This window comes from Cydia pomonella, chromosome 3, assembly GCF_033807575.1.
Source record: "Cydia pomonella isolate Wapato2018A chromosome 3, ilCydPomo1, whole genome shotgun sequence".
NCBI lineage: Eukaryota > Metazoa > Arthropoda > Insecta > Lepidoptera > Tortricidae > Cydia > Cydia pomonella.
The window spans coordinates 33,115,178-33,141,184 of record NC_084705.1 but is presented as its reverse complement, the minus strand read 5'-3'; the positions used below and the strand labels follow the sequence as shown (position 1 = coordinate 33,141,184).

Genomic DNA, 26,007 nt, shown 5'->3' with positions numbered 1-26,007 from the left:
TACCTATATTGTACTGGTCGGCAGTGGGTCCGCAGGTCTCCTGAACAGCTGGTTCTCCCCACGCGGCGGGGTACACGCAAACCCCCGCGATCATGCACGCCGCTGTAACAAAGAAGAAAAGGGTATCAACCCAAATGCGTCTTCGATAGTTGGTCCTACGTGCCATTCAGCCCACGATTCAAACTCTTATACCAAATTCCAATCCAACCAAGGGCGTCGCCAGATGATGGGTTAGGGGCAGTTGCTATGGCCGATGGCGGAGGGGAGAAGGGCATAAATTTCGTTACATATTTTTTTGGTGGTGGAGGGGCAGGGTCAGATTTTTCACAATACTTACAATAGGTAGGTACCAAAAATCAAAATCGAGTTTCGCTTTTTTGTATGGTTTAATGGGTCGATTATTTTTCGTCAGATATCGATAAAACTAAGTGAATAGATAGAGTTCGCTATTCCGTACCATATGTATAATTGTATAAACGCTGATCACCGTATGGCCTTTTCATACCTAAGTATACCTACGTGTTACAAGCCTCAATTATATTATTATCTATAGTCTGCCAAGGCATTTCCGTCAGTAGAAAAAGCGGCAAATTTAAAAATGTTGACGTGAAGGGTTATCATCGCTCCATAGAGAATATCGCGCATTTTTCTACTGACAACGTTGTTTGGCAAAGTTTTATGAATATAATAAAAGAGTTATAGCAAGTTATAGTGTTTATGAAACCACTGAAATATCATTTGAAATGTTTTCAAGTTACATTTACGCTAAGTAAGTAATATAAGTAAGTAGTAAGTAAGTAAGTAGTATATTTTTGAATGCTAACCGAACTAATGGACAGCACAGCGCTACGCTAAATTCAGCATTCAATGATTTTTGCTTCCATGGAAATGAAAACTTGAAAAGATACCTACTCGTGACGCCTATCACAAGAAAACTGTAAAATATAAATATTTACCTATCCGTTCGTCGTTCGTTCAAAATTAATATTTAAATGCCTTCTTTTTTTTTATACTACGTCGGTGGCAAACGAGCATACGGCCTGCCTGATGGTAAGCAGTATCCGTAGCCTATGTACGCCTGCAACTCCAAAGCCTACTTTCTCGCCTCGGTAATAAATTAATAATATACCTATGATTTCAGTTATTTAAATTAATAGTACATAAAACTTAGAAACAAACATAGAAAAGAAACCGAGCAGCTGCAATGTCATCATCGTCATCAATTAACTTTTCTCGCTCGCAATTTGCTTCGAAAGTGTTTAGCAATTATTCGGATCAGGCGGCCGCACCGCGTCGAAAGCTACGAAGGGAAAATGTTCTGAATCAGTGAAGATGGAAATTCATTCACGGTTCGATAATTTGTATAATTTTATAATGCAAATAGATTTCCAAATTACACGTCGGCAACATTGAAAGAAAAAAATGTTCCGTAAACAAAGTTTTGTACGGAACACTAAAAAGGCAGCTGTGGTAAAAATATCAGACGGCCTACCGCGAAACACGAAAATCCAAATTGCGTTATCTGCCTCTCCATCACTCAACCATATTCGCGCGATAAAGCGGCAGATAATTAAATTTAAATTTTTGTGGTTCGCGGTAGGCCCTCATTTACGGATATCTTGAAGTGAAATCATCATTTCTGACTCAACACTCGAAATAAGTATGGATCTTTTATCTGAGAGAACGCGATTGCAAAAATTCGTACCGACTTTTTACCGCGATGGTTTCCCATAAACTTTTTAACAAAAAATAAAACCGACTTCAAAAATTACCAAAAGCGCTATACATGTACCTATAACATTTGAAGAGTTCCCTCGATTTCTCCAAGATCCCATCATCAGACCCCGACTTGGTGTCAACGGGACCATCTTGGGGTTATACCCGTTCGATAAAAAAAAAATTGAAAATCGGTTCACGATTCTCGGAGATATTGAGTAACATACATACAAAAAAAATTCAGTCGAATTGAGAACCTCCTCCTTTTTTGAAGTCAGTTAAAAACTTGGAAAGTACAGAAACAGTAAACCAATTCCGGTGCGAAAAAGGGGGGCTGATTTGACCCATCTGATATCGCAATAATAGTTATGGCCGCCGAAATATTGCAGTCAAATCTTCTACCATTAGTATACCTAGATATTTTTGTAGCACGAACGTTGACGTCTAAGTGTTTGACAAAATAAAAACATCGACAGTCCTGTTATCGATAAGTGCCACTTTAACGTGAAGAAAAATATAGGGTGATAGGGTTATAGGGTGCGTTAAAAATAGATAATAGTAACAAAACTATAAATTTATTTATATTTTACATACTTTAGAAAACAAATTGAAACCCTTTTGTAACTTTCTTTCTTCGTGTCGCTGAATTAATTCTCCCATAAGTCACTCCATGATAAACACACACCCAAATTGTCTTTCAAATTGACGCAGAATGATACAACATGTAGTATATTAAACCCAATTTTGATCCCATAGCAAATCTGTGTCTGTGTCTCTGTATATGGCTACAGTGTAGGTGTATCTTAGTTCTTTATTATTAACAGTATCGCACTGATGTATTAATGACCCTCTTTCTCTTTTACTTAAATATGTATACCTCGTTGCAGTAGTAAGTATGTACTTATCGATAACAAGATTGTCGATATTTTTATTGTGGTAAGCACTAAGCAAATTCTGTTCCTGCTTGAAAAATATCTAGGTATAACCATTAGTCAATTCGTAATTCCAGTATCAAATACTAAACTTTTACTCGCAGCTGCCAAATACGAAAACCATTTGGGGCTATACTCTATCATCGAAATAAATAATATGGGACATTCTTGCACAAATCGACCTAGTCTCACAGTAAGCTCAATAAGGCTTGAAAAACCAATCAATGAAAAAATCATTAAATAAAACCGATCATCATCATTCATTGTAATATTTTTGTACTTTATTAAGTACACATTACTTCAAATATCGCCAATGCGGTATATACGAGTAGTATTTGATGAATCCGATCCGTCAATCAATTATCCATACACACTTTACATTTTGTTTTGTCCTAATAGGTAGCTATTAGATAAATTAAAAATTAAATTATCATTTATTTCAGATCTTTACAATCCATAGATTTTGTTAGTTTATCTAAGCTACGTACCTAATAACTAGTGTTAGTATTTACTAATTACAACTAAACTAAAAAGTAACAAAACAACGTACAGTACCCCTAGTGTAAATAAATTCGATTTCGAAACGTGACGTACGCGTTTGCGTTTAGTCTCATTTTGTATTGGATTTAGAAAGAGCGCGCCAAGCGGGACGTTTTGTTTGGAAACTCAAAATCCTATACAAAATGAGACTTAACGCAAACGCGTTCATCACGTTATGATGTCGATCAAATTTACACTAGGGGTACAGGTCGCCCAGTCATCACAACTACCAGGTGCCTCCATATTCGACAGTCGCATCTATCGGATAATACTTTCAGAAATAGATAAGTCATAAGTCATTTATTCATAAAGTTAATTTACACGTTATAAAAATGGAACATATTTAAATATGCCGTTAACAAATAAACACACATTCTTTCTAATAATATAAAAATAAGAATTACTTGACATCCTTTTTGTGAAAATTTAGGTATTCATCATTCATAATCATAAAACGGGTACTCAATAAGCCAGCGTACACCAGCAGTGGCAGCATGGTTCCAATTTTATCGCTTGTCACTATGCCCGTCCCGTTCGCACTTACATAGTTGTTAGAACGTGACAGGCATGGTGACAAATGATAAAGAGCCAACCATCTTAGCCCTACAGGACACACTTTATCTAATTGCTTCGCTTGCTTAGAGCATTACGAACAATCGCACAAACAACACAAAAACAATAACACATTGTTGTTCAAACCTAACCACAAAAGTACATACAACAATACATAACGGTTAGTTTGTACTTCCTTTTACAGACAATGCGTTATCGTAGCCATGGTAAACACTTTCTTTCGCGTAGGAAACGATTACCCTGCTTTAGTTAATTTCTAGTTTTGTTCACATGGGAAGTTGTTTTTTTTAATGTTGTCAACAGTGAATCGTTTATGTAAATCAATATGTACGGTCGAGGAAATTGATTGGTTAGCAGTTTGCGGTTCAAGTAAATTTGGTTTTACATAATTATGCTAAGAGTTGTCCAATGTAAAATGAACCGTAAACTGCTAAAGAATCAATTTCCTCGACCGTACCAACAATCGGCCTGATTCGAACTTTAAGATACTTCATCTTCTTTAAGATATTCGAACAGATAACAGATTTCTTCAAACAAAAACGTGAGTTTAGAGTTTTTGACACTGACATACTCGTATCCGATCCATATCGTATCTAGAGCTAATATTTGACGTATCTTAAATTTCGAATCGGGCCGATAAAGTGTTATTAACTTCCATTCAAAGAGTAAAGAAATATATCTCATCAATCTACTTATAACTTTTTAGGGTTCCGTAGCCAAATGGCAAAAAACGGAACCCTTATAGATTCGTCATGTCCGTCTGTCTGTCCGATTATCTCACAGCCACTTTTTTTATGTTAATTTCCTGTGGATTTTAGGCATGTTTGGACATTCTTGGACGCAATACAATTTATTGTGCAATACTTCACCATGGTGGTAAGTAGAGGTAGGTAAAGTATGTGTTTATCTACCTCGTTTTATAGTTTCTCTATCGTTTCTGGGCGACATCAACACGAAATTAAAATAAATATACTCTCATTTGTACACAATCTTGACGTCTTTTAAAAATGTTTTTTAAACCAGGAAGTATTTATACCATTACTATTATTTACGAAAGCAAAATAATTTCAATAATAGTATATAATTTATAACTGTGACATATTTGCCGTGACTTATTTTCCGAAACTGTCAAAATCGCTTAACTTCTTTCTAAGATATAAAACAAACTAAGTATAACTAGTATAAGTAGGTAAAGGAAAAGTGGAATATAATGATAACAATGATCACAGATCTTCCCATTCATAACGTATGCACAGTTGCACACAGAACCCCAATTTACAAAGAAACTTAAAGAAATCACATAATCAGAGTTAATGTTGTAATTAGCATACATTGCGAAATGCTACGTAATTAAAAATCACGTCCACATCATTAAGTCACGGTCCGTGGTCGCTGTGGGAATTTAAACTCACACAGGTACCTTTGTAGTTAGTAAAACAAAAAAATAAAGGCCATACGGAGGAGATAGGTACGAGAGGTGCGATATATAGTTGAGTTCTTTGGACCTTCGTGTGTGCATACAATCGCGAAAAAATTCGAAAGTGTCTGTGATGTCCTTAATCCGCTTTGAGCGTGGGAATGCCCAAATCCCAGGTAGCCCGACCGATCCCTGTCGTGTGTGCGTGAAAGATTCCTAAACACAGGCAAAGAGGTTCCAGTTGCGAAGCAAAAATACCTGATTAAATTATACTGATCGTCAAAAATCTGCTGTGCGGAAAACGGAAGCACCAATTTGCTTATAAAAGTGAAAGGACCGCCGTAGTCCATGGCATTGTCATACGCATACATACGCGTCGAGCTACCAGGAAACCAATGTTATATGTACATGATCTTCAAACGCACTGTGTGGTTTAAGGCTACTACAGACGTTACAAAAAATGCAACAGACAACGAATTCAATCGATCATTCAATTTGCAAAACAGTGGAGAGGCCATTAAGTGCTTGTGCACGAATCGCACGAGGTTCAATAGAAAAATCACGACAGATCGAGTTAGGGGAGGGGGAGTATAAGGGGACGTCAAGTCGAGGTCAATCAGTACCCGAACAAACCTCACGTGATTTGTGCCCTAAGAGGAATTTTCTCCCGCGGACATCTAAGCCTATTATAATGCCAGCCTGGCATTGGCATCACCAATTCACGGGATGTCCCTTACCCGGGATGTGAGGACACCCTACCACCTCAGCGTCTTCCTAGTGAATATATTAGAGATAACTAAATTCGATATTACGTCGGAACTAACCAAAAAAAACATCGCTCGAGGGTGAGCGATTGGAGTAACATAGGTACATGTATGATCGTGACACGCGGTATTTGTGAAGTGTGACGAAATAATTGCAATTTACAATCACTCCGTGAAGCGTGAATTGTAGTTTAAAAGCTTTGTTAGTTATTAGGGCAGTTAGAAAAAGTAAAAGTTATACCACGTTACTGATCAAGGCCTACTTCGAAATTCTAGTTTCCGTATATTCTTCTCTTTCACTCTTATAATGAAGTTCGCGGAAGGTCCAGCGGTAGCAGCATGGTTCCATTTTTATTACCTGTCACTATGCCTGTCACTTTCGCACTTACATACTTGTTAGAACGTGACAGCCATGGTGACAAATGATAAAGAGCCGACCATCTTAGGCCTACGTCGGAGCTCACGTCAAATGCGGCCTCTATTTGTCACCCTAAAGCGACTGTAACAAGAATGAAAGATTTATCAACTAACATATTTTTTTAGCTTAGTTAAAAAAATAGATGAGCGAAGTAAAAAAGTTGGTAACCCCTCTACCCCTCTGCACTGCACCAAAGGGATAAAAAACACGCACAACTACTCGTATATATATATAAAATTCATCAGTTCCTTAAATACCTATTACTAAAGTCTGTTCGGAAAGAAAGTATGGAGCCCAATACATTCCACGACTCTTCTCTTTCCGCACAGACTCTACCTATTAATTCCTGCTCTTTCTAAACTTTTTTTTTTAAACTAAAACAAATCTAATATTGTACCTCAAACAAGCTGCATGCGTCTTGGTAGGGTTTGTCGATCACAGTAATCTATTTATACCTATCCAAAACATGACCTATAAGCGCCTACCGCGAAAAACCAAAATCTTTATTTCTTTATCCGTTTCTATAACCCTCGAATATGCACGTGCGATAGAGCGACATAAAATATAACGAAATTACGATTTTCGTACTTGTACAGCTTGTACAGTCAGCAGCATAAGTATCTAGTATCTACCATTTTGTAACAGCTTAACAAAAATTGATGTCTTTAATATAGAACAACTAAGACTGTAAAACGTAGGTATACTTTGGAACGAGAATTTGTCTTATATGTGGAAAAGTTATCTCGGATGTCAGATACTTTTGGTGCGTTGTTTCATCCGCTACTATTGATGCTGACTGTACTATACTTAAATACAACTAATACTAAGTATCTAACTCCAATGACTCCAACATTAACATGACCATTAGCAATGTCATTAGCACGCATATGAAACGAGCCAAGACCATTATACCGATCTATATTCCCTCCGATATGCACCGATCAGGTTTCCTCGCCGGTTAGAAAAGCGACAGTTCTCTCTCGAAAGTTCGCTTTCTACCGAGTGGTCAGTCAGAGTACTTATCTACTGGTGGAATTAGTTTTTACAGATTATTACTAGAGCTAATGCGTGAGAAAGTACCTAACTAACTACAGATATAAGTATACAGTACCCCTAGTGTAAATTTTATCGACATCATAACATGACGAACGCGTTTGCGTTAAGTCTCATTTTGTATAGGATTTTGAGTTTCCAAAACGTCCCGCTTGGCGCGCTCTTTCTAAATCACATACAAAATGAGACTAAACGCAAACGCGTACGTCACGTTTCGAAATCGAATTTATTTACACTAGGGGTACAGAACATGAATAAGTATTAAAAATTTCACCCACCCATACCAATATCTGTTTAGAAAGATCCTATTCTCTTTGTTCCGCGTATTCTATCATTCTCACTTCTTAACACCACGCGGTTGAAAGAGATGGACACTGTTTTTATCACGCTGTCAAGTGGACACTACACTACACAATAGTTATTTGTTTTACAAGGGGGAAAAGTTGTTGTTTTACCTCTCGTGTAATCTTGATGATAGTGATACCTGAGCAAGCGAAAGATCCCAAAATTGAACCACGAGCGAAGCGAGTGGTTCGTCAAGTGGAATCTTGAGCGTTGCGAGGGTTTCAAAGCACGAGGGTTAAACAAATTTTGCCACCGAGTGATACACAACATTTTTCACCACGCAAAAGTTAATTCTACCAGCCAACATAAGAAAATAACACAACATTTGCGTTTGATTACTTTTATCGCATCGAGCATCGATCTCTTCCATTCTAACCACCACACTGAACGCGCGTGTCCTAGACTTAAAAGAACCTACCTATTGTAGCTTAACACCATTAAAATGGTACTTTACATTTAAACTTTGTTTTTATTTAAATAGCGCAGTAACGCGCTAACAGCCACACATGTGGATAAAATGCAACTTTATTGTCAGTTTTTGAACAACCAGCTGGTGTGGTGAAAAAATACAACCATAATGTCCATAATATCCGTACATCTAAATAATGCTTAAATAGTCCCGTAGCAATGAACTGAACTGCACCTGTAATGCGTGATGCCACTGCGACTCAACCAGCCCTCATAGGATATTTATTGCTAAACAGTGTGTGGGATCCTGCAAGGAAAGCGTTCTTCGACGTTCGCATAGTAAATGCTGACGCTTCCTCTTACAGCAACCTCACCTAGGAAAAAACAGCACAGAGACACAGCCGAGAAAAACATCTAAAATACGACAGATCAACAGAGGACCTACGAGCCTCCTCTACTCCACTAGTCATCTCATGCGATGGAGCTGTAGGGACTGAATACAATAGTTTCTTTAAAAAAACCAGCATCAAAGTTAAATGATAAATAGGGAAAAGCGTATTCACAAATTATTTTCTGGCTGAAAGTTAAAGTTCAAATTTCCGTAATTACAGCTGTCTCCATAAAAGTCAGAGGCACAAGACGACACATTAAAGCTTTCGAGTGCGAAGATGGTGCAGGAATCATATACTGAAAGTCCCCCAAGACCTTCCTCTTCTACTACCTCTTCATATCACTACTGAAGGCAGCAGCTTTTTTTATATGCTCTTTACCGTCTCCATGTTCATGTATATTGTATCTTACGTTATTTAGTAATAAACAAATAAGTCCCGTGGGCATGTAATAGAAATCGGAAACTATAGGGTCAAGTGCTTTTCTTAACCAATACAAAACTGGCATCTGGCATTCAATGTAGAATTATGTACTTAGTTGTTTAGGTACTAGTTTCAGGCTAGTCTTGGAAAGTGCGTCCGTCGGATGCGATTTCACAGTCCAATTGCAATTACATCCATTTAATCGGTGTTGACTGCTTGATTGCTTCCTTGCGCAAGCGACCAATTGAAACGAAAGCAAATGCAGAATGGGGCATGCAATACGTGTTGAGAAGTGATATAATGATGTGTTTCACCAAAAATGCCAAGTTCAATATAAAGAATACGCCTTGCCGACTTCACCGCCAAAATATTTAAGATTAAATGGTTGGTAAGCTCTGTAGGTAATTACTAACCAGATAAGCAGACTATTTTAAGATAAATTCCTGCTCTAGACGGCTAGGTTTCATCAGCAAACCAAACTTTTTAAGAGTAGATATCTAGATATGTTAACATCACAACCAACAGTAATTTGCGTATAACAAAAAGAATAAGAAAAATATATAAGAAAATAACGAGGAACAAGTTGGTGATTGATGATGATGATGTAATCCTGTTATCAGGGACATAGGGCTCGCAGAAGAATTTTCCATTTGGCGCGATCCTGTCCTGAGTGACTACTTCCAGCTAGGTGGTGATTGGTGAGCCAAATATAAGTTTTTTGTGTTTAGTAATCCTAAGTGACAAAAGTTGTCACCCATGTGCAAAATGTTACGACTATTAGGAGTAGAAATAGGAACGCGTTGCCTAATAGGAACTTTGATTTGAAGTTCCAACCAGTGTACTACTTTTGGCGTAGATCTTGCTCCGTCTTTCTTTTGAACGGTTCTGAATTTCCTTTGTATTAAAAAAGGGGTCATCCATTAATATATATAGTTGTATTTTGTATTTGTATTTGACAAACCCCTCCCCCCCTGGTGTGACGTCACATTTTTGCAATTTTTTTTTCAACGAAATCGGCGAAGAGAATTAGGTACTATTGATATTTTATCATAAAATTTTTGCCAAAAGAAATATTAGTAGGTAATTATAACACAAAACCGATTAGGAAAGAAAATTAATCGCATATAAGTCATATAACGATTATCGTTCCAAAAACTTGTTATTTAACTGTACTGTACAGCGAATAAAAAATTTAAATAAACACTGATGAAGTTAAAGTGACGTCACAAACTTTGTGACTCCCCCCTCCCCCTTGTCACAACATGTCACATTTTCGTGAACCCCTCCCTCCCCCTAAACGTGTGATGTAATTAATGGATGACCTCAAAACAGAGATTTCTTCTCTAAAAACTGTTGACCTCCGCTCTAAATCTCGCCCTCACTGCCACTCACTGCGAGAGCTACAAGTACTACAACATATAATCAAATTCTTTATCAGATAATCGACATAATACAATTTTGTAAACTCAAAACGGACATGCCTTTCATAACGGAGTTATGCTCGGTTGCATAATGAGTTCTCACGGAGTTCTGTCATTGTTGGGCGCCCCAGTTTTACCATCATATTTGATGCGCCACCTAGTTGATGCAATGCGTAACTAAATCTAGGAAATTGATACAAATATAATGAGGAGATGAAATAATAGTTTAGGTTACGCGAAAGATAATGGTCAAAAGCCAAATCCGGGTTAAGTATTTTATTAATTGCATATTTTAATTATTATTGGGTAATTCGCGATCGTATTCGTATCGTATCATGTACGTCGGTGAATGTAGGAAATTAAACTCGCATAATAATTAATATACGTATGTATGTAGATACTTGTGTTATGTACGTTGTGTGCAATATGTGTCTGAAAAGCTTACTTTATTAAAGTCATCAAAATGACAGGGTGGCCGGGTTTCGAGCTTAAAATGTGATATTTAGTAGATTGTGAACCAAGGGATGAAAGGCACCCTTTGCTGCCGTAGTGTGCCATTAGGAGGCTGCCAATAGTCCGAGATTGAAATGGTGGCTTTCACCCGAGTTAAACACTCTACTTTTCATTTCGAATACGAGGAAAGTAAAATACATGTGCATTTAAAAAAAACACAGGTATAAACTTCAGTAGTATTTCTTGAGGGTACTTTCAATTAACAATTTAGGTAAAAATAACGTTATTTATGGAATGGGGAATTAATTATCAGAATGGAAATTTTACAAGTAATCCATTTAAAAACAAAATTTTAATTGCTTATCGTAAATAAAAGAAAAATCGTACTTAAAAAGTAGAGTGCTCTAGAGAAGAAACGTATCTTTTTCTGCACACTTTTTTAGAACAACAACGACCCACTTCAGAGCATGAGGAATGTAAAATAAATCATAAGGCCCAGCCCATTCTACGGGAGACTTAATATCACGAAATAAACAAAATTGGCATTCGTATTAAAAAGTTATTGTTTATTCATGATTTATTACCCAATGATATTAAAATCTCAATTCACAACGCGGCGAAATCTTCCGGCGTAGGCATGTGCGCTCTCGCTCGCGCGCATCTGTCCTCGTTGATGCTCAAACTCTTCCTCTTACACGCGATCTCCTTCTCCAGGTCCCCTCGGTACTTCATCAGCTCACTCCTCACCCCCTCCGCTTCCCTCACCTGACCCCGCAGAGCCTCAGCCTTCTCTTTTATGAGTTTATGCTCAGCCATCAAGGCATACTGAGCTTCGTCTTTGCAGTTTTCCACGTTAGGCCTCTCATAGTTCCTTGCGTGTAGTCGCGTCTCAGATAACTTGCAGCTCTCATCAGCCTTCCTTAGAGAATCTTTAAGGTAATCTATCAAGTTCTCAACATCGGCAGTTTTCTGCAAATTCTCCTTAAGGTTCCTCTCGAGGTGGTCGCAACACTGCTGCGTGGCTAGTATTGAGTCTGCGAGCGCCATGTTGGTCCTATTAGCTTGAGTCTTCAAGTCCTGAGCTCCTTTCGTGATAGCGGTCATCAGGTCACCTCTCAAATTCTCGGACTCATGTCTGACGTCATCACAGTTTCTGATGCTCTCACTGCAGAAATGCTCCCAGTACTCTAAAGTTGTAGAGTTTTCTGGCCATCGCGCTACACCGGGATGCGCTAGGATTAGGGAAGATTTTGGAGTCATGCTTAAATTCTTCTTGTCCGCTTTTAGTGTTTGCATTTTGTCGCTCCAGTCAAACTCGATAGCTGACTTGGCCGCCTTATTCTTCAACATTTGCTCTTCGACTTTAGCTAGAGTTTCGGTGAAAACTCTCCGTATTTCCCCGACTATTGCGACTTCGTTGACCAGTTCTTGTTCGGCATCATCTCGGACTAAGTCGGGCTCGTAGCGAGACGTTCTCAGTTCGAGGCATTCCTTGGAAATAGCTTCAGGCAGCATGAGGATACGACAAGCGCCCTTTAGCCTTGCCCTGTATTCGTCTAGTATGTTTATTTCCTCGCTGATAGCATGTTCAGCAGCCTCAACCTTCTTCTGCCACGAAGATAAGTCTTTAACTCTCTTCTTTAAATTGTTGTTAGAGTTATTTTGTGCGCCGTTAATTTGATCAAAAGTGTCCGCTATTTCTTTTTTGAACCGCTTCTCCATAGCTATAGCTTTGTCGGTCGCTCTCGGAGTGAGGATGTACTCGTTGTTCTTTCTCCACTCTCCGGTTGAATATCTGGTGATGGAGTATTTGTCGACGACAGGTCGGACGCCGGTTATGCCCGCTTGCGGGGTCCAGTCAAGATGTCCGGCGGCCCAGGGGCCCACGCTGCTCATGCCGAGGAAGTCCCCGCTGGTGCTATCTGTTGGCTGGGGGAGGTACGTCGGTGGGGCACCCGGTGGGTACACCTTAGGTACAGGGGGTTGCACTTGCCCCGGCACGTAGGGCCGCTCGTAGGGGTTCTCGTGCGAACCCCCTCCCGCCGCACCATACTCTGGCTCTATCTGTTTTCCACGCTCACTTGGACAAATATAAGGACAGTCTTTTAGATTCGGTTCTCCTGATGCCATTATAACTAAAATTTTGAGATTTCACTAAATTTATGAATAAAACTATATAAAATTAACTTAAAGCTACAAGTTGTCGACAATTGACAAATAAAATGACATTTCTTAAGGTTTTTTTTTATATACCACGCATTTAATGTTGCATGCAGCCATGTTTTATAGTAAAAAAAAAAAAATCAAAAAGTGTTTAGTTTACTTTTAATAAATTCTTCATTGTTTTATTTAATAAGCGCAATCTTCGTAAACAAAAATTCGTATTACCTTCATCTCTGTCACTTTACTTCAACGGGAAGAGCGATAGGGAGCGTGCATGAACTGTTGGAGGCAGCACAGGAGCCGTCAGATTTTTGGCGCGAGACGTAAATGTGATGTTTTTTGTTCCGATGTAGCCCACAAGATGGCAGAACCTACTATGCACAAGAAAACACGTGACGTGTACATGTGCATGTTTATGGTTCCGATTCAGGCCACAAGATGGCAGACTCTCCAACGCGCACGGTCCCTATAGGCAAAAGTGATCTCGGAATTTATTTGATATTCAAATAAAGTAGGTTTTAAGGTTGTTTAGAGATCCGTTCTGTCTCTATATTTCATCAGTTGTTTTTAGGGTTCCGTAGTCAACTAGGAACCCTTATAGTTTCGCCATGTCCGTCTGTCTGTCTGTCTGTCCGAGGCTTTGCTCCGTGGTCGTTAGTGCTAGAAAGCTGAAATTTGGCATGGATATATAAATCAATAAAACCGACAAAGTCGTACAATAAAATCTAAAAAAAAATTTTTTTTTAGGGTACCTCCCCTACACGTAAAGTGGGGGTGAAAATTTTTTTTCGCTCCAACCCTAGAGTGTGGGTATCGTTGGAAAGGTCTTTCAAAACTAATAGGGGTTTTTAGGAAACATTTTTTGATAAAGTGAATATATTTGGAGATAATCGCTCCGAAAGAAAAAAAATTGTGTCCCCCCCCCCCCCCTCTAACTTTTGAACCATAGGTCCAAAAAATATGAAAAAAATCGTGGAAGTAGAGCTTAAGAAAGACATTAAATGAAAACTATAGCGGACATGATCAGTTTAACTGTTTTTGAGTTATCGCAAAAAGTTTTCCCTTCATAGTAAAAAGACTTACTTTAATTAGGTACTGATTATGCAAATTTGCCTATTTGTTTAACTCGGGTGAAAAGTACCGTTTCAATCCCTTGGTTAACAATTTACTATACTTTAAGCTCCAGTTTAGCTTATTGTGACGGAAGAGTAACTACGGAACCCTACACTGAGCGTGGCCCGACATGCTCTTGGCCGGTTTTTTATTTCCTTGTATCTTTTCCTGTGCCAATAGGATTACCTAGTAGTAGTAGGTATTCTATTCTATCTATATATTCTGGGTAGTCTCTAAAACCTCTGTTCTTGTAAAACTGACTGAACTTCTGGCTTCTTTCCTTCAAATTGCACTCGATTAAAACTTGCAGTTACAAAATGTACTTACTATGTATCTATTGTATACCTACTTACATACCAGCGGATCTACTTAGTTCATTCATCCATTCCAATATAGCCTTTATTGTTTAATACTAAAGGTTCTATGATTTAGCAATAATTAAAGATAACTGTACCAGCCGTGAGAGGCAGGTAATGAAGCTATTGTTTTTTTGCTTGTATTGTTAAGTTACGTTATGGTATAAGTGGGTAAGCATTTGAGGTTTACTACTAGCCATAAAAATAATTATAAGTGATATTAAGAGGCTGTCAACACCCCATGTCCTTGAAATTGATGTTACTTAAACAGTTTTTTAAGATAGACTATTTGTTTTAGTCAAGTAAGAAAAATATATGTTCATATTAATTATATTTCAAAGACCGTGGTTGTACTCGATACATGATTGAACGAAATCGGCTCGATAGAAAATAATTGCAAAGATTGGTCTTAAAATCACAATTTCAAAACATTTATATCTAAACCGCTGTTGAGTTAAATATTACACTAATAATCCACTTTTTTTATTTAAATATTTTTCTTATTATTCCCTTGCCCAGGCCCAGTAACATGCGACAGTGCTATCTCATTTACTCCGATACAAATAGACAGTGTGCGCGCTTTAGGTATTGACAGCCTCTTAACAAATCTTACAAGCGGATTTTTTCTTTACCATCTTGTCGGGATGACCAGATACCTACTCTGAGAGAGATCTAGCTATTGGCTAAGTGTATGGGTAATTCATATTATGGGTAATACTTTGAAAATTCAATTTCCTACTATAAAAAATATTTGTCTAACTGACAGGTGTAAGTACAAGTATTATATTGTTTGTTTTTCTTTTTAACAATTTTAGACTGGGTGATGGTAAACAAGTGCAGAAGAAACGTTTGGAACAGTACCTACTAATGAATATTACCAATCATAAGATACCCAAAGAAATTAATTCCGAGTCATGACAGTTTTTTTACAGGTCTTAGCCCGCTTATACACCGTGGGCCCGAGTAAGCCGATAGATTTAAATTAAACCATGCATTCCTTAGGTTATAAGAATAGAATAGAAAGGAATAGAATATAATTTTTCGACTTCCATGCAGCGCTGATCTGCCAATGACACCATCAAGAGCAAAAAATGTTAAGTATATGACTTTTGGTCAAATTCGGCAACAAAAAAACCACTTTTTACATCTTGACGAATAAAAAACATTACAAGTTTGTTTTTTTATTTAGGTACAGATAAATTTTGCGAGTTTGCTTTAAAACTCCACTGACATTTGATGTATGTTTTCTTTTTAGCCTTAAAACAATTTTGAAACCTTGAAAGATAATCCTCTTATTGCCTGTCAGCGTCGAAACATTATCACGTGATTATTTTACTTCTTACTCAAGCAACAATTATAAGAATTCGGTTCCCATCTTTAACCAACAACGTTGATTAGTTTAATTACCTACAATGCTCGTTAAGGCAGGTTTTCTAATAGTTAATCCAATTATTGATGTCTCGATGCATCGTCAACAAGTTAGCAGCACCAGGGATTAGGGACTGTGCGCGTTGGAGGGTCTGCCATGTTGTGGCCTGAATCGGAACCACAAACATATACATTTACACGTCACGTGTTTTCTTGTGCATAGTAGGTTCTGCCATCTTGTGGGCTACATCGGAACAATAAACATCACATTTACGTCTCGCGCCAAAAATCTGACGGCTCCTGTGCTGCCTCCTACAGTTCATGCACGCTCCCTATTGAGGCCGTGTCAAAGAGTAAAGTATAAACGTCACATTTTCTTAGAAATTTGACATTGCCACACTTTATCATTGCAAACGCGATGCACGGTAAGCTGAGTCCGACTCTACTATTGTACAATATTTAAACTCTGAATTTAGAGCTCGAAAAAACCTTCAACGTCGGAGGTACGCTAATTTGTCCAAAATTTAAGTAAATAAGTTTGCATTTGCATTCAACTTGCAAATCAACGCGACAGTAACGCTCTCGAGGACATTGCCACCTTGCTGGTTAACCAATAACATAAACAAAAGATTATAAAATGTCAAGAATACGGGTTTCGTAAGCGAGAGTGAAAGGCGCAAGAATGCAACTGGTAATAAGCTTGTAATATGGCAGGAAGGAAATGCTGCGGTTAGCATTATACGAGTAATGCTGTTAGATAAAATAACCTTACATGGATGGTGTGAGGAAACTACTAAAGGAGCCGACGAGACGTTACCGGCAAAGTACTGCCAACAACGTCAGGCCGGCAATACGGATTCTTTGGTTCTGGGGCACAGACCGTGTGGGGTCAGCAAATGGCCGACAAACGTCACTGATAATCGCATGCGATTTGCATACATACCTGGCATTTGATCTATTGATTGAATGCGTTGCTCTTACTGACGCAATTATAAAATCGCATGCCATGCAAGGTCTGCAGAAGGATAGTAGCCTATTATTTATTATTATTATTATTTGGAGCCTGTCGTGTCCCACTGCTGGGCAAAGGCCTACCCCCAATATCTCCACTGATCTCTGTCCAGTGCTATGTCTGGCCACTCCTTCAAGAAGGAGTCCAGTTCATCCCGCCTTCGCCGGTGAGGTCTCCCAGATCCCCGATTCGAGTTTTCGGGCTCCCACTCTGTAGTGACTTTGCCCCACAACTCATTCGGCCTAGCCTATTAGATAAGGGAAATCACAAGTTTTAGGAATTGCAAAGTTTTCGATGGCCTAAAAACTCTCAAGTGATTTTTTTATGACTTGACCCCCGCCTTGCCTTGCCAACCCTTGCTTTGATTAAAGAAGTAATTTTCTTCCAGTTCTTCAAACAAGACCGAAGGTCATGACTGTCACTATCAGGAGCGCTCTCTAAATTCCTTAAACAAATGCCGATCAAGCAGAAGAGATTGTAAAGCTATTCGACCTTTACAATAATAACGTCGATACTCTGAGATTACTAGGTCAAAGCTGCACTCAATACAAAGTACCTAAACACAAATATACATCCTATATTTTTTGCCGTCTAATGTACCTGATTATGTGATCTTTTGTTATCACACAAGTGCGCTGATCAGTTCTAAATGAGCGAAGAATCAACAACTTTTCTATAAATAAATACGTATATTAATTTGGATTATATTTTGATGTCTAAAAACCTGCCAATTCAGAAGCTGACGGATAGTGAGAGCGAATCATACCGCACCTGTCCCTGTCTATGTTCAACGTCTTCCTTTTCGACGCTATGGCTGCCTCCAACTCAATCCTCTTCTTCATAAGATCCTCTCGTATCCGTTCCGCGTTGTTCAGCTGTCCGAGAAGTGACGTCACTGTCTCGTGAATAGTCTTCACTTCTTCTATCAGGCCTAAGTGAGGTTGGTCTCTTACTGCCTCTCCATGCGGCCGCCATTGGTTTCGGTTGTCCAGTCTTGTCTGAGCCAATTTCATTGCTGCGTCCATCTTTTGGATGGAAGCTTTTAGGTTGTCTATAAGACACTCCATGTCAGCGATTCTTTGGACGGTGCTTCGTAAAGTTTCTTCCAATTTTGTGCATAACTCTGTAGTCAAAGCGACGGTCTCTGCTAAGGCCATGTCGGTCCGGTCAGCTTGATTTCTAAGCTTCCTACCTCCGTTGACGAGAATGGCGTTTAGACTGCCTCGTAAATCACTAGATTTTTGCCTAGCGGCCTCAACCTGCTGCACATTCTCTCGGCAAAAGAATTCCCAGTACTCTAAAGGGGCTGTGTAATCCGCAAACCTTGTTGCTCCCGGTCTGAACAAGATGGTAGATGATTTTGGAGTAAGTCCTAGATTAATAGTCTCACCGATGTACGCCATGTTTTTATCGCACCAGTCGTACTCAATCCGATGCTTAGCAGCTTTATTGATACTCATTTGCGCTTCAATATTCTCTAAAGTCTTGGCTAGGGTGGCTCTTACTTCGCTAACTAAGTTCATTTCTTTGATCAGCTCCTGCTCTGCTAGATCGGCTACTAAATCTGGTACGAAGCGGTTGGATCGAAGATCTAAGCACTCTTTGGATATTGATTCAGGCAACATCAGTACCCTAGAAGCCCCCTTTAGTCGCTGCCGGTCAATCTCGAGCAATTCCACCTCTTCCGTGATCGCTTTACATGCTTTTTCAACTTCAACTTTCCATCTGTAGATATCTTTGGCTTTCTGTTTGAGTCGCTTATTGTTTTCCAGCTGCGTCTTGTCGATGTTGCCGAAAGCTTGCATGATGGCAGTTTTGGCGTTGTAGTCAACTATGTTTGATTCCGTTATGGATGAAGGGTCAAGTACGCGGTCATTGTGCTTCCTCCATTCACTGAGTGAGTATCTGCTGATGGAGTACTTGTTGACGCCGGGTCTGGTGCCCGTCATTTCTCCGAGAGGAGTCCAGTCAACCTGGCCATCGTGTCCTGGCTTGAGGTTGGGCAGGTACTCCTCACCGCTTGGAGGTGGTCTGATAGTTGCTTTTTCTTCAGCGTGTACTGGAGCAGCTTCCGCGGGAGGAGCGGCCTTCGCTTCTTGGGCGTCTTTCGTCTCCTCTTTCGCCATTTCCACTTTTTTAAATGCACCGATATCTTTGCAAACTTTGGGACATTTGGGATCCTCCGGAAATGTAGTTAAAGTCGATTCTGCCATTTTATTAACAAAATAAATACACTAATTGTCTAAAAAATTTTAAAATGCAGTGACAGTTTATAGACAAACAAAATAAGTCATAAAAATCTCTTCGATAAATATATGCGGGTTTCATGAAAGGTTTTCATTAAATATTTAAACAGTATGTAGGTTGTTTTGAAATGTTAAATACATTTCAATTTGTCTATGCTTATTTTTTGTTATTTATACTTGGTGTACGGTGGTGTACGGACGTAGTGATTATATGCTCTTTGGTGTACGGTGTGAAGCAGTGATAGCAGTCAAAGAGCATATAATCACTACGTTTTAATAGCAGTCTTTGGCAACTCCTTTGTTGACAAGAAATGTTTAGATAGATAGATAGATACATTCTTTATACTTATATATGTTTGGCGATAACGTTCTCAAGTTGACAACATACCGGACCGGAGCCGAAAACGTAGCTCGTAGTGATTATATGCTCTATGCAGTGATAGCTGAGTGCACTTCCTTCACGCAAGCAGCGGAGAAAAGTATAAAATAATAATAAGCCATTAAACCATAAACTATGTAAAATATGTACTAGTAATCTGTCCTGCGGTTAAATTCAACTTTCATCTTTGTTTACTTAAGTTGTTGCTAAATTACATAAGGTTTCCTGTAATATTATGGTTTGTATTTTATCCCTAAGAGAAAAAAATACTAAAAATTTAAAATAAATATGAAAGTACATAATCTGTCTTCCTATCTGTCTGTGACCTCTTCACGCTGAACTGATTTAGATGAAATTTAGTATGGAGATAGTTTGAGGCCCGGGAAAGGGCATAGCATAGTTTTTATATATTATCATCATTATTATATGCAGACAAAAGCGCAGACGGAAGCTAATTTCAAATATATGTACATATTTCCAATCCAATCCAATACGAACAAAGTTCAAATCAAAACTTTCCTCTAAACTTTAGACTCCAAAGTATGTGTGATTGATTTTACTAAAAATGCCCAGAACTTATTTGTGCTAAAACATATTACTGTCATTACTGTGCCCTTTATCCAATAGTCGTGTTTGCAAACTGAAGTAAAACCTAAGTAGATACAACGGGTACATGCCTATGCATTCAGCAGCAAAGACAGTCAAATGTTTGCGAAGTTGGAAGCTAGATCGAAGGTGAACTCGTTTCAAACTCGCTTTTTGCCCGTATTTCTTAACTTTGTTGACGGTCGCTGCTCTTTTCAATTTCGATCTCCATAAACTAAACTAAGGTATCAAGACAAGATTTCAGATTAAGCATATCATGAAAAGGCGGCGTTAAATGAGATGCCTAGTGCCTAGAATCTGGCTAATTTTACGATCGGCCGCCGACATACATACGATAAGTATTGTGTCGTTGACGCTGACATTTTAAAATCCCAAACATTTCCACGGGGAAATGAACACGTGTTAATTTAAATGTAGTGTAGCCTGTAGCAAATCAATTGTCAATAGAAAAAGGCGCTTCTTAAGATCGTTTCGAAGAAAAATGAGTTTCCCAGACTCATGCCAGTTATGAGCAATTGAGCATCCACCCAGTGCTGCATCTTATCTTATTAGGATCGCTACCGTTTGCAAACAAACTTTTTCCGGCCACATAGCGGTCTCGTGAACTCACGTATGAGGTCACGACTCGCGGACTTCTCACGTACTCATGTTCCAATATGAATATGACTAACACCAGGCTAACACGTCTTTAAAATACGTACCTATCTAAGATTATTTTAAAAGCCAAGACTCTTGTCGCTTGAGACATAAATGCAATGTGCCTTTGTGAGGTTTTAATAATTTTAATTTGCTTTTGTTTGATTTTACTTTTAAATAAATGGCGGCAATCAAAGGGGGTGCTGTCAATGACATACATATTATTGTGTCTACTTAAACGTGTCGTTTTTGAAAGGTGAAAATTGGGTAGGTATTTTTGCGTTATTTAATTTTAATGTTGTTTTACGTTATAATTACTAATATTACTATATTGTTTATGGTTGTATAAACTTAATTATCAGGTACACTACGTAAGTTCCTTTTTTGCATAATTTTATGTTGACGATGATTGCTATGCGTAATGAGTATTATGAGCTTGCCTTTTAGACGATTTTAATTAATTCTGTTGTTTTGTAATTCTTACATGACTGCTGCCGGTTATGCTTGTGTGACATATCCGTGTTCCAATATTTTATTTTCCTTGCCTGTATTCATTTTTAGAAGCATAACAATCAGTTTTGCAAACATTAATAATTAAAACACCACTCCAGATTGAGGAATTTATTATGAAATACAACTAAGCATTTTGTGTGTAGATAATTGAGATATTGGTTCATCATTTTCCCATTTTGTTTTTTTTTATTCAACTTTATTAGTGCGTTTTGTAAATATACGGTACGTAATAAAATTGTTATACCTCTGATCTAATTATGGATTTCAGTAGGTTGACCAAACAAACAGCGTAATTGGATTGCTCCGTATAGGTACTTAGTTCGTATCTATTTCTGTTGTTAACGTAACATGTTACAGTATATTGCTTGTCTTTAATCCTGTTAGACTGTTCTAATACATTTGATGTGATCACAGTAAACCACCTGGATTGTATGGTCCATGGATGGATGTGGCATCTTTAAAAAGGACGCAAGAAATTGAGGTTAATTTTGTACCAGCCAGGTTTATTGAATACCTATGCGTTAATAGAAGCTATTTATTAACATATTCGATTACTAATATTTAAGAGATATCTAAATCCAGTAGCAATTTTGTATCACTCATGGTAAGTAATATGAATGTGGTCTCAACCTCAACGTGCACCTCTCTGACTGGTCAGGGAACAAAAATGCAGGAATCTAGTTTGCCACACCTGCCTTAGCCGGATGTTTACGCATACACCTGTCTTTACATTTTGCATTACAATGATGCAAAATTGTTTACTTGCAATGTGAAAAAAGAAAGTAGACCTTCTTATGTCCCTATATTATAAAAAAAACGCCTTACGAAAAACAAGCAACGGTGGCCGAGTGGATATAATATGCGACTTTCAATCGGGAGGCCGTGGGTACAAATCCTGGCTCGTACCAATAAATTTTTCGGAACTTATGTATAAAATATCTTTTGATATTTATCATTAGCTTTTCGATGAAGAAAAACATCGTGAGGAAACCTGAATACATCTGCGAAGAAATTTTTTTTTTTTTTTTTAAGATACAGGAGGCAAACAACCAGATGGATCACCTAATGGTAAGCGTTACCGCCGCCCATGGACACCTGAAACACCAGAGGGGTTGTAAGTGCGTTGCTGGCATTTAAGATGGGAGTACGCTCTTTTCTTGAAGGTTTGAACGTCGTATCGGTCCGGAAATACCGCAGGCGACAGTTCATTCCACAGTTTAGCTGTGCGAGGCAGTAAGTGTGGGGTGTATGTGAAGTCCCCAATCCGCATTGGGCTAGCGTGGGGACTATAGCCCAAGTCCTCTCGCGCATGAGAGGAGGCTTGTGCCCAGCAGTGGGGCGTATATGGGCTAAATTATTATTACGGATAACAAACAATTAGTGTATTTTCTTAATTTGTTATAATAATGGTACTGGTAATGGATGTGTTAAAGCTTATTCTATGCCTATATCCTTTCTTACATCTAAAATGACCTTAATAGCACTGCGCTGTATACCTGCTGTTACGCAGGCTTTTGTGAGAATTAAATGTCTTGTGTAGCTGTCACTCAGGACCTTGACTTGTATCTTATATTTTAACAATGGTTAACAATGGTATGCTATTAAGGTTGAAGCTAGCTTATTGGTTCCTCTACTTCCTTCCTCCAAAAAGCAGGCTGTTGGTCGAAAACAACTGAAAATTCTACTTTGTTAGTTTATGTTTTGGAAATGACCTTGTCATTTTGGGAAAGGTTTTAGGTTCATTAGAAAAAAACATACCATTATGATTGCTTGTCATGACCAAAATAAAAGGGACAATTCAGTCCTATATCGTAACTTACCAGACAAAAGTTGCAGCCATCCACAGATGTGGAACACGGTGGTCGATTGACAGAAAAAGAAGAGTAACATGGTGCAGATGGTAAACAGGGCTGCTGCGACTGCTATTCCCACGAGGGCGGTCGCTATCTTAAAGACAAGCCCATTTATTGAGAAAAAGTCGTCCAGCCTCCCTTTACAGTCTTCCAATGCATCATCTGTTCTGCAAACTTGCCAGAGGCCAAATTTCCTTGGGTATTCAGTCTCTAAATCACCGATCCACTCTGGAGTAACAAACGCCACAACGCTGATTATCGCGTAGCAGATTGTAAAAATCGCCCAAAGTACACCAATAGCTTTCGAATTTCTGACATAGTTTGTCGCGTACAAATGTGACGAATCCACGTACTCGATTTTAGAACCCATTATGCTGGATGTATTTCACAACACTTAAACTTGTGACACTTAACACATATTTATGTTATTGGTAATTTAAAATGTCTTTGCTGAAGTTGCACTGTTTCCATTCATGTCTTTAAAGGCACAAGCGAGGACGCGAGAAACACGACACTAAACGGACGCAGCGAAATACTAACCCGCCGTGCAAGGCGAACACAACCTCTCGCCGCACGCCATTCCACTGAGTGGGGATAAAGTCACAGACAGGCTTGACCTATTGACTCTTCTTTAATCCCATTTCCAAAGGTTACTTATTGTTTAAACTCTACATTTTTCTTTACATAATGCAATTAATTAATTATCTTGGTTGGTATGCTTTAAGATCTTGGTTTCTTTGACAATTTGTTGATACATAGTTGTTTATAAACATCTAAGTGCTTACTAGCGACATCTGGCTAAAAATATGCGATATGATATGAATAAACTCTAGTGACATCTAGCGTGATCTATGTATTTCACTTAAATCCATATAATAAGCAAGGTCTTCATGTTCTACAACCGAAGTCATCATTCACAAGTTCGGTTATTTTATTTCTAGCGAGTCTAGCGACATCTATCGTCAATAGATGGAATACATGTTACATTTAGTAGCTTTAACTTAAAAATCTAATTAAACAATGATACAAAGAATCTATTTTTTTATAAATTAATTTTATCCACAATAGTACTTACGTGCTTTTTACTCCTCAGTGCTTCTATTCTATTTCTTATGCGCAAAATCTGTAATGTGTCTACTTAAACCTTCTCTCATTTTGACAGTTCCGTAACCAAAGTGAAAGAAAATGTACATCAGCGAAACGAAATGTTTGTTTTCACTACCCTACCGTTTAATGCATATTCTAAGCGAAATCCTTTCAATACATGTTGCTAATTAACATTTCCTCTCTCCGTGCTAGTGTTCTGTAGAGCCCATACATGATGTGAAGTACGTAAAAGTGGTAAAGAAGGCAAAATGTCGGGAAAAGACAAGTGGGTCCGCCGGTTTTCAGTCGACGAAACGGCGAAACACAAAAATGGTTTCACCATTTACAAAATAACTTCAGTGGTGAGTGTTATTTATGCATAACCTTTTTTACTGCAACTTACCCGTTTTTAGCTACAATTCTACAATGTTTATAGTTGTTTTAATTACTTTTGATCAGTTACTTTTTCCTGCGTTTTATTGTGTTTTCGGTATTTATTATTCTATTACTTACCTACTGTTTATTACAGCTGGTGTATTTTTCGCATACTAGATAAAACTGCATTAAATTTTTCTATTACCTATTAATTTGATTAATATATGGTGGTTGTTTCAAATTGCTAAAACTAAATTCTACTATTGTTGTTTCTTCTTGAAAGTTGAACTAGTGTTGAATTCGCCTAGTGGCAGAAGTATTGTATGATATGTAAGGGACCATGGGTCCCTGAATAGGGAATATAATGTGCTGTATGTCCCGTACTGGATTAATCACTTCGCCAGCCATTTTTTTAAATATTATTAGTAAATCTAAGTCAACATAAAACAAACACACTGTTTTCTTTATACCAAATTATTAAATAGTCTGAATTATTAATGCATTTATTGAGGAATAAAAACTATTTTGTTCACTATTTTTAAAGAATAAAGAGAGTGTCCTTGAGTTCAAATAATGTTATTGATAGTTATTTGTTTAACAAGGGGGCAAAGTTGTTGTTTAACCGCTCTTGCTAATATTGATACCCGAGCAAGTGAAAGATTCCAAAATAGAAAAGTGGAGTCATGAGCGCTGCGAGGGTTTCAAGACACGAGGGTTAAACAAACTTTGCCTCCAAGTGAAACACAACCATGCAAGGAAAATACAAGAAAAACCAATTAATCAATCCAAATCAAATCCAAATGAACATAATAAAAAATGTATCATTCAAAATCATCATTTAAAAGTCAATTCCACCAGCTAACACAAGGAAACAACTCAAAATTTGCATCTGATTACTTTGCCCCACATGTATAAAATGCAACTTTATCAACTGCTTTAGAACAATCAAAAGGGCCTTTACCAGTTAGTGTGGTGAAAATATTTTTTGTATTTTTATATCTGTAACCTGTCATCATTTTGGGCTCAGAATGGTATCTCCAAACCCATTGCAATATTAATAATAAATTATTTGTTTTGTGATTAATAGCACCGCCCACAATCTCTCTGCTTTGCCTTAAGGTTGACCGGTAGAGAGGGCCTATTGGCGTTAAGTCCGCCTTTTGTACGATAACTTTTCTTTGGTGCAATAAAGTTTAATAAAAGAGGTTATTACCCATGAAACTATTGCACAATGTTAGTGCCGATGACTCATGTACACGCACATTGCATGCATGAGTATATTGAATATAGATCAGTACAACAAGGCGTGTGCCTTTTGGTTATTGTTATCTGTTTCAATGACAATATGTGGTAACAATCTATAGAAAAATTAAATTCCATATAGATATCATTTTATGTGAAAGAATGTCTCAGAGTAGTCTGAGTCACAGCTGTCTCGTGAAATAAATA

The 26,007-nt window shown here is 38.1% G+C and overlaps 2 protein-coding genes across 3 annotated transcripts in view; both read right to left on the bottom strand.

Moving 5' to 3' along the window:
- LOC133516594 (LHFPL tetraspan subfamily member 3 protein) overlaps positions 1 to 23,648 on the bottom strand; it is a 44,247-nt gene extending 20,599 nt beyond the window's left edge. Inside the window, exons 1-3 of one of the 2 annotated variants that reach the window (XM_061849602.1) lie at positions 23,065 to 23,648; positions 21,221 to 21,222; positions 17,534 to 19,044 (exon numbers count right to left, since the gene is read on the bottom strand). In XM_061849602.1, coding sequence (XP_061705586.1) covers positions 17,581 to 19,044; positions 21,221 to 21,222; positions 23,065 to 23,467 — 1,869 coding nt within the window. In that variant the 5' untranslated portion in view covers positions 23,468 to 23,648 and the 3' untranslated portion in view covers positions 17,534 to 17,580. Of the gene's footprint in view, positions 1 to 3; positions 103 to 17,533; positions 19,045 to 21,220; positions 21,223 to 23,064 lie in introns of those variants that run through there. The other variant, XM_061849601.1, reaches the window with a different exon arrangement.
- Positions 11,398 to 13,115, bottom strand: LOC133516592 (tektin-4-like). Its single transcript, XM_061849600.1, has one exon. It carries the CDS (start codon positions 12,980 to 12,982, stop codon positions 11,459 to 11,461), a length of 1,524 nt encoding a protein of 507 aa, XP_061705584.1. The 5' UTR covers positions 12,983 to 13,115; the 3' UTR covers positions 11,398 to 11,458.
- Positions 23,649 to 26,007: the final 2,359 nt, after the last annotated feature.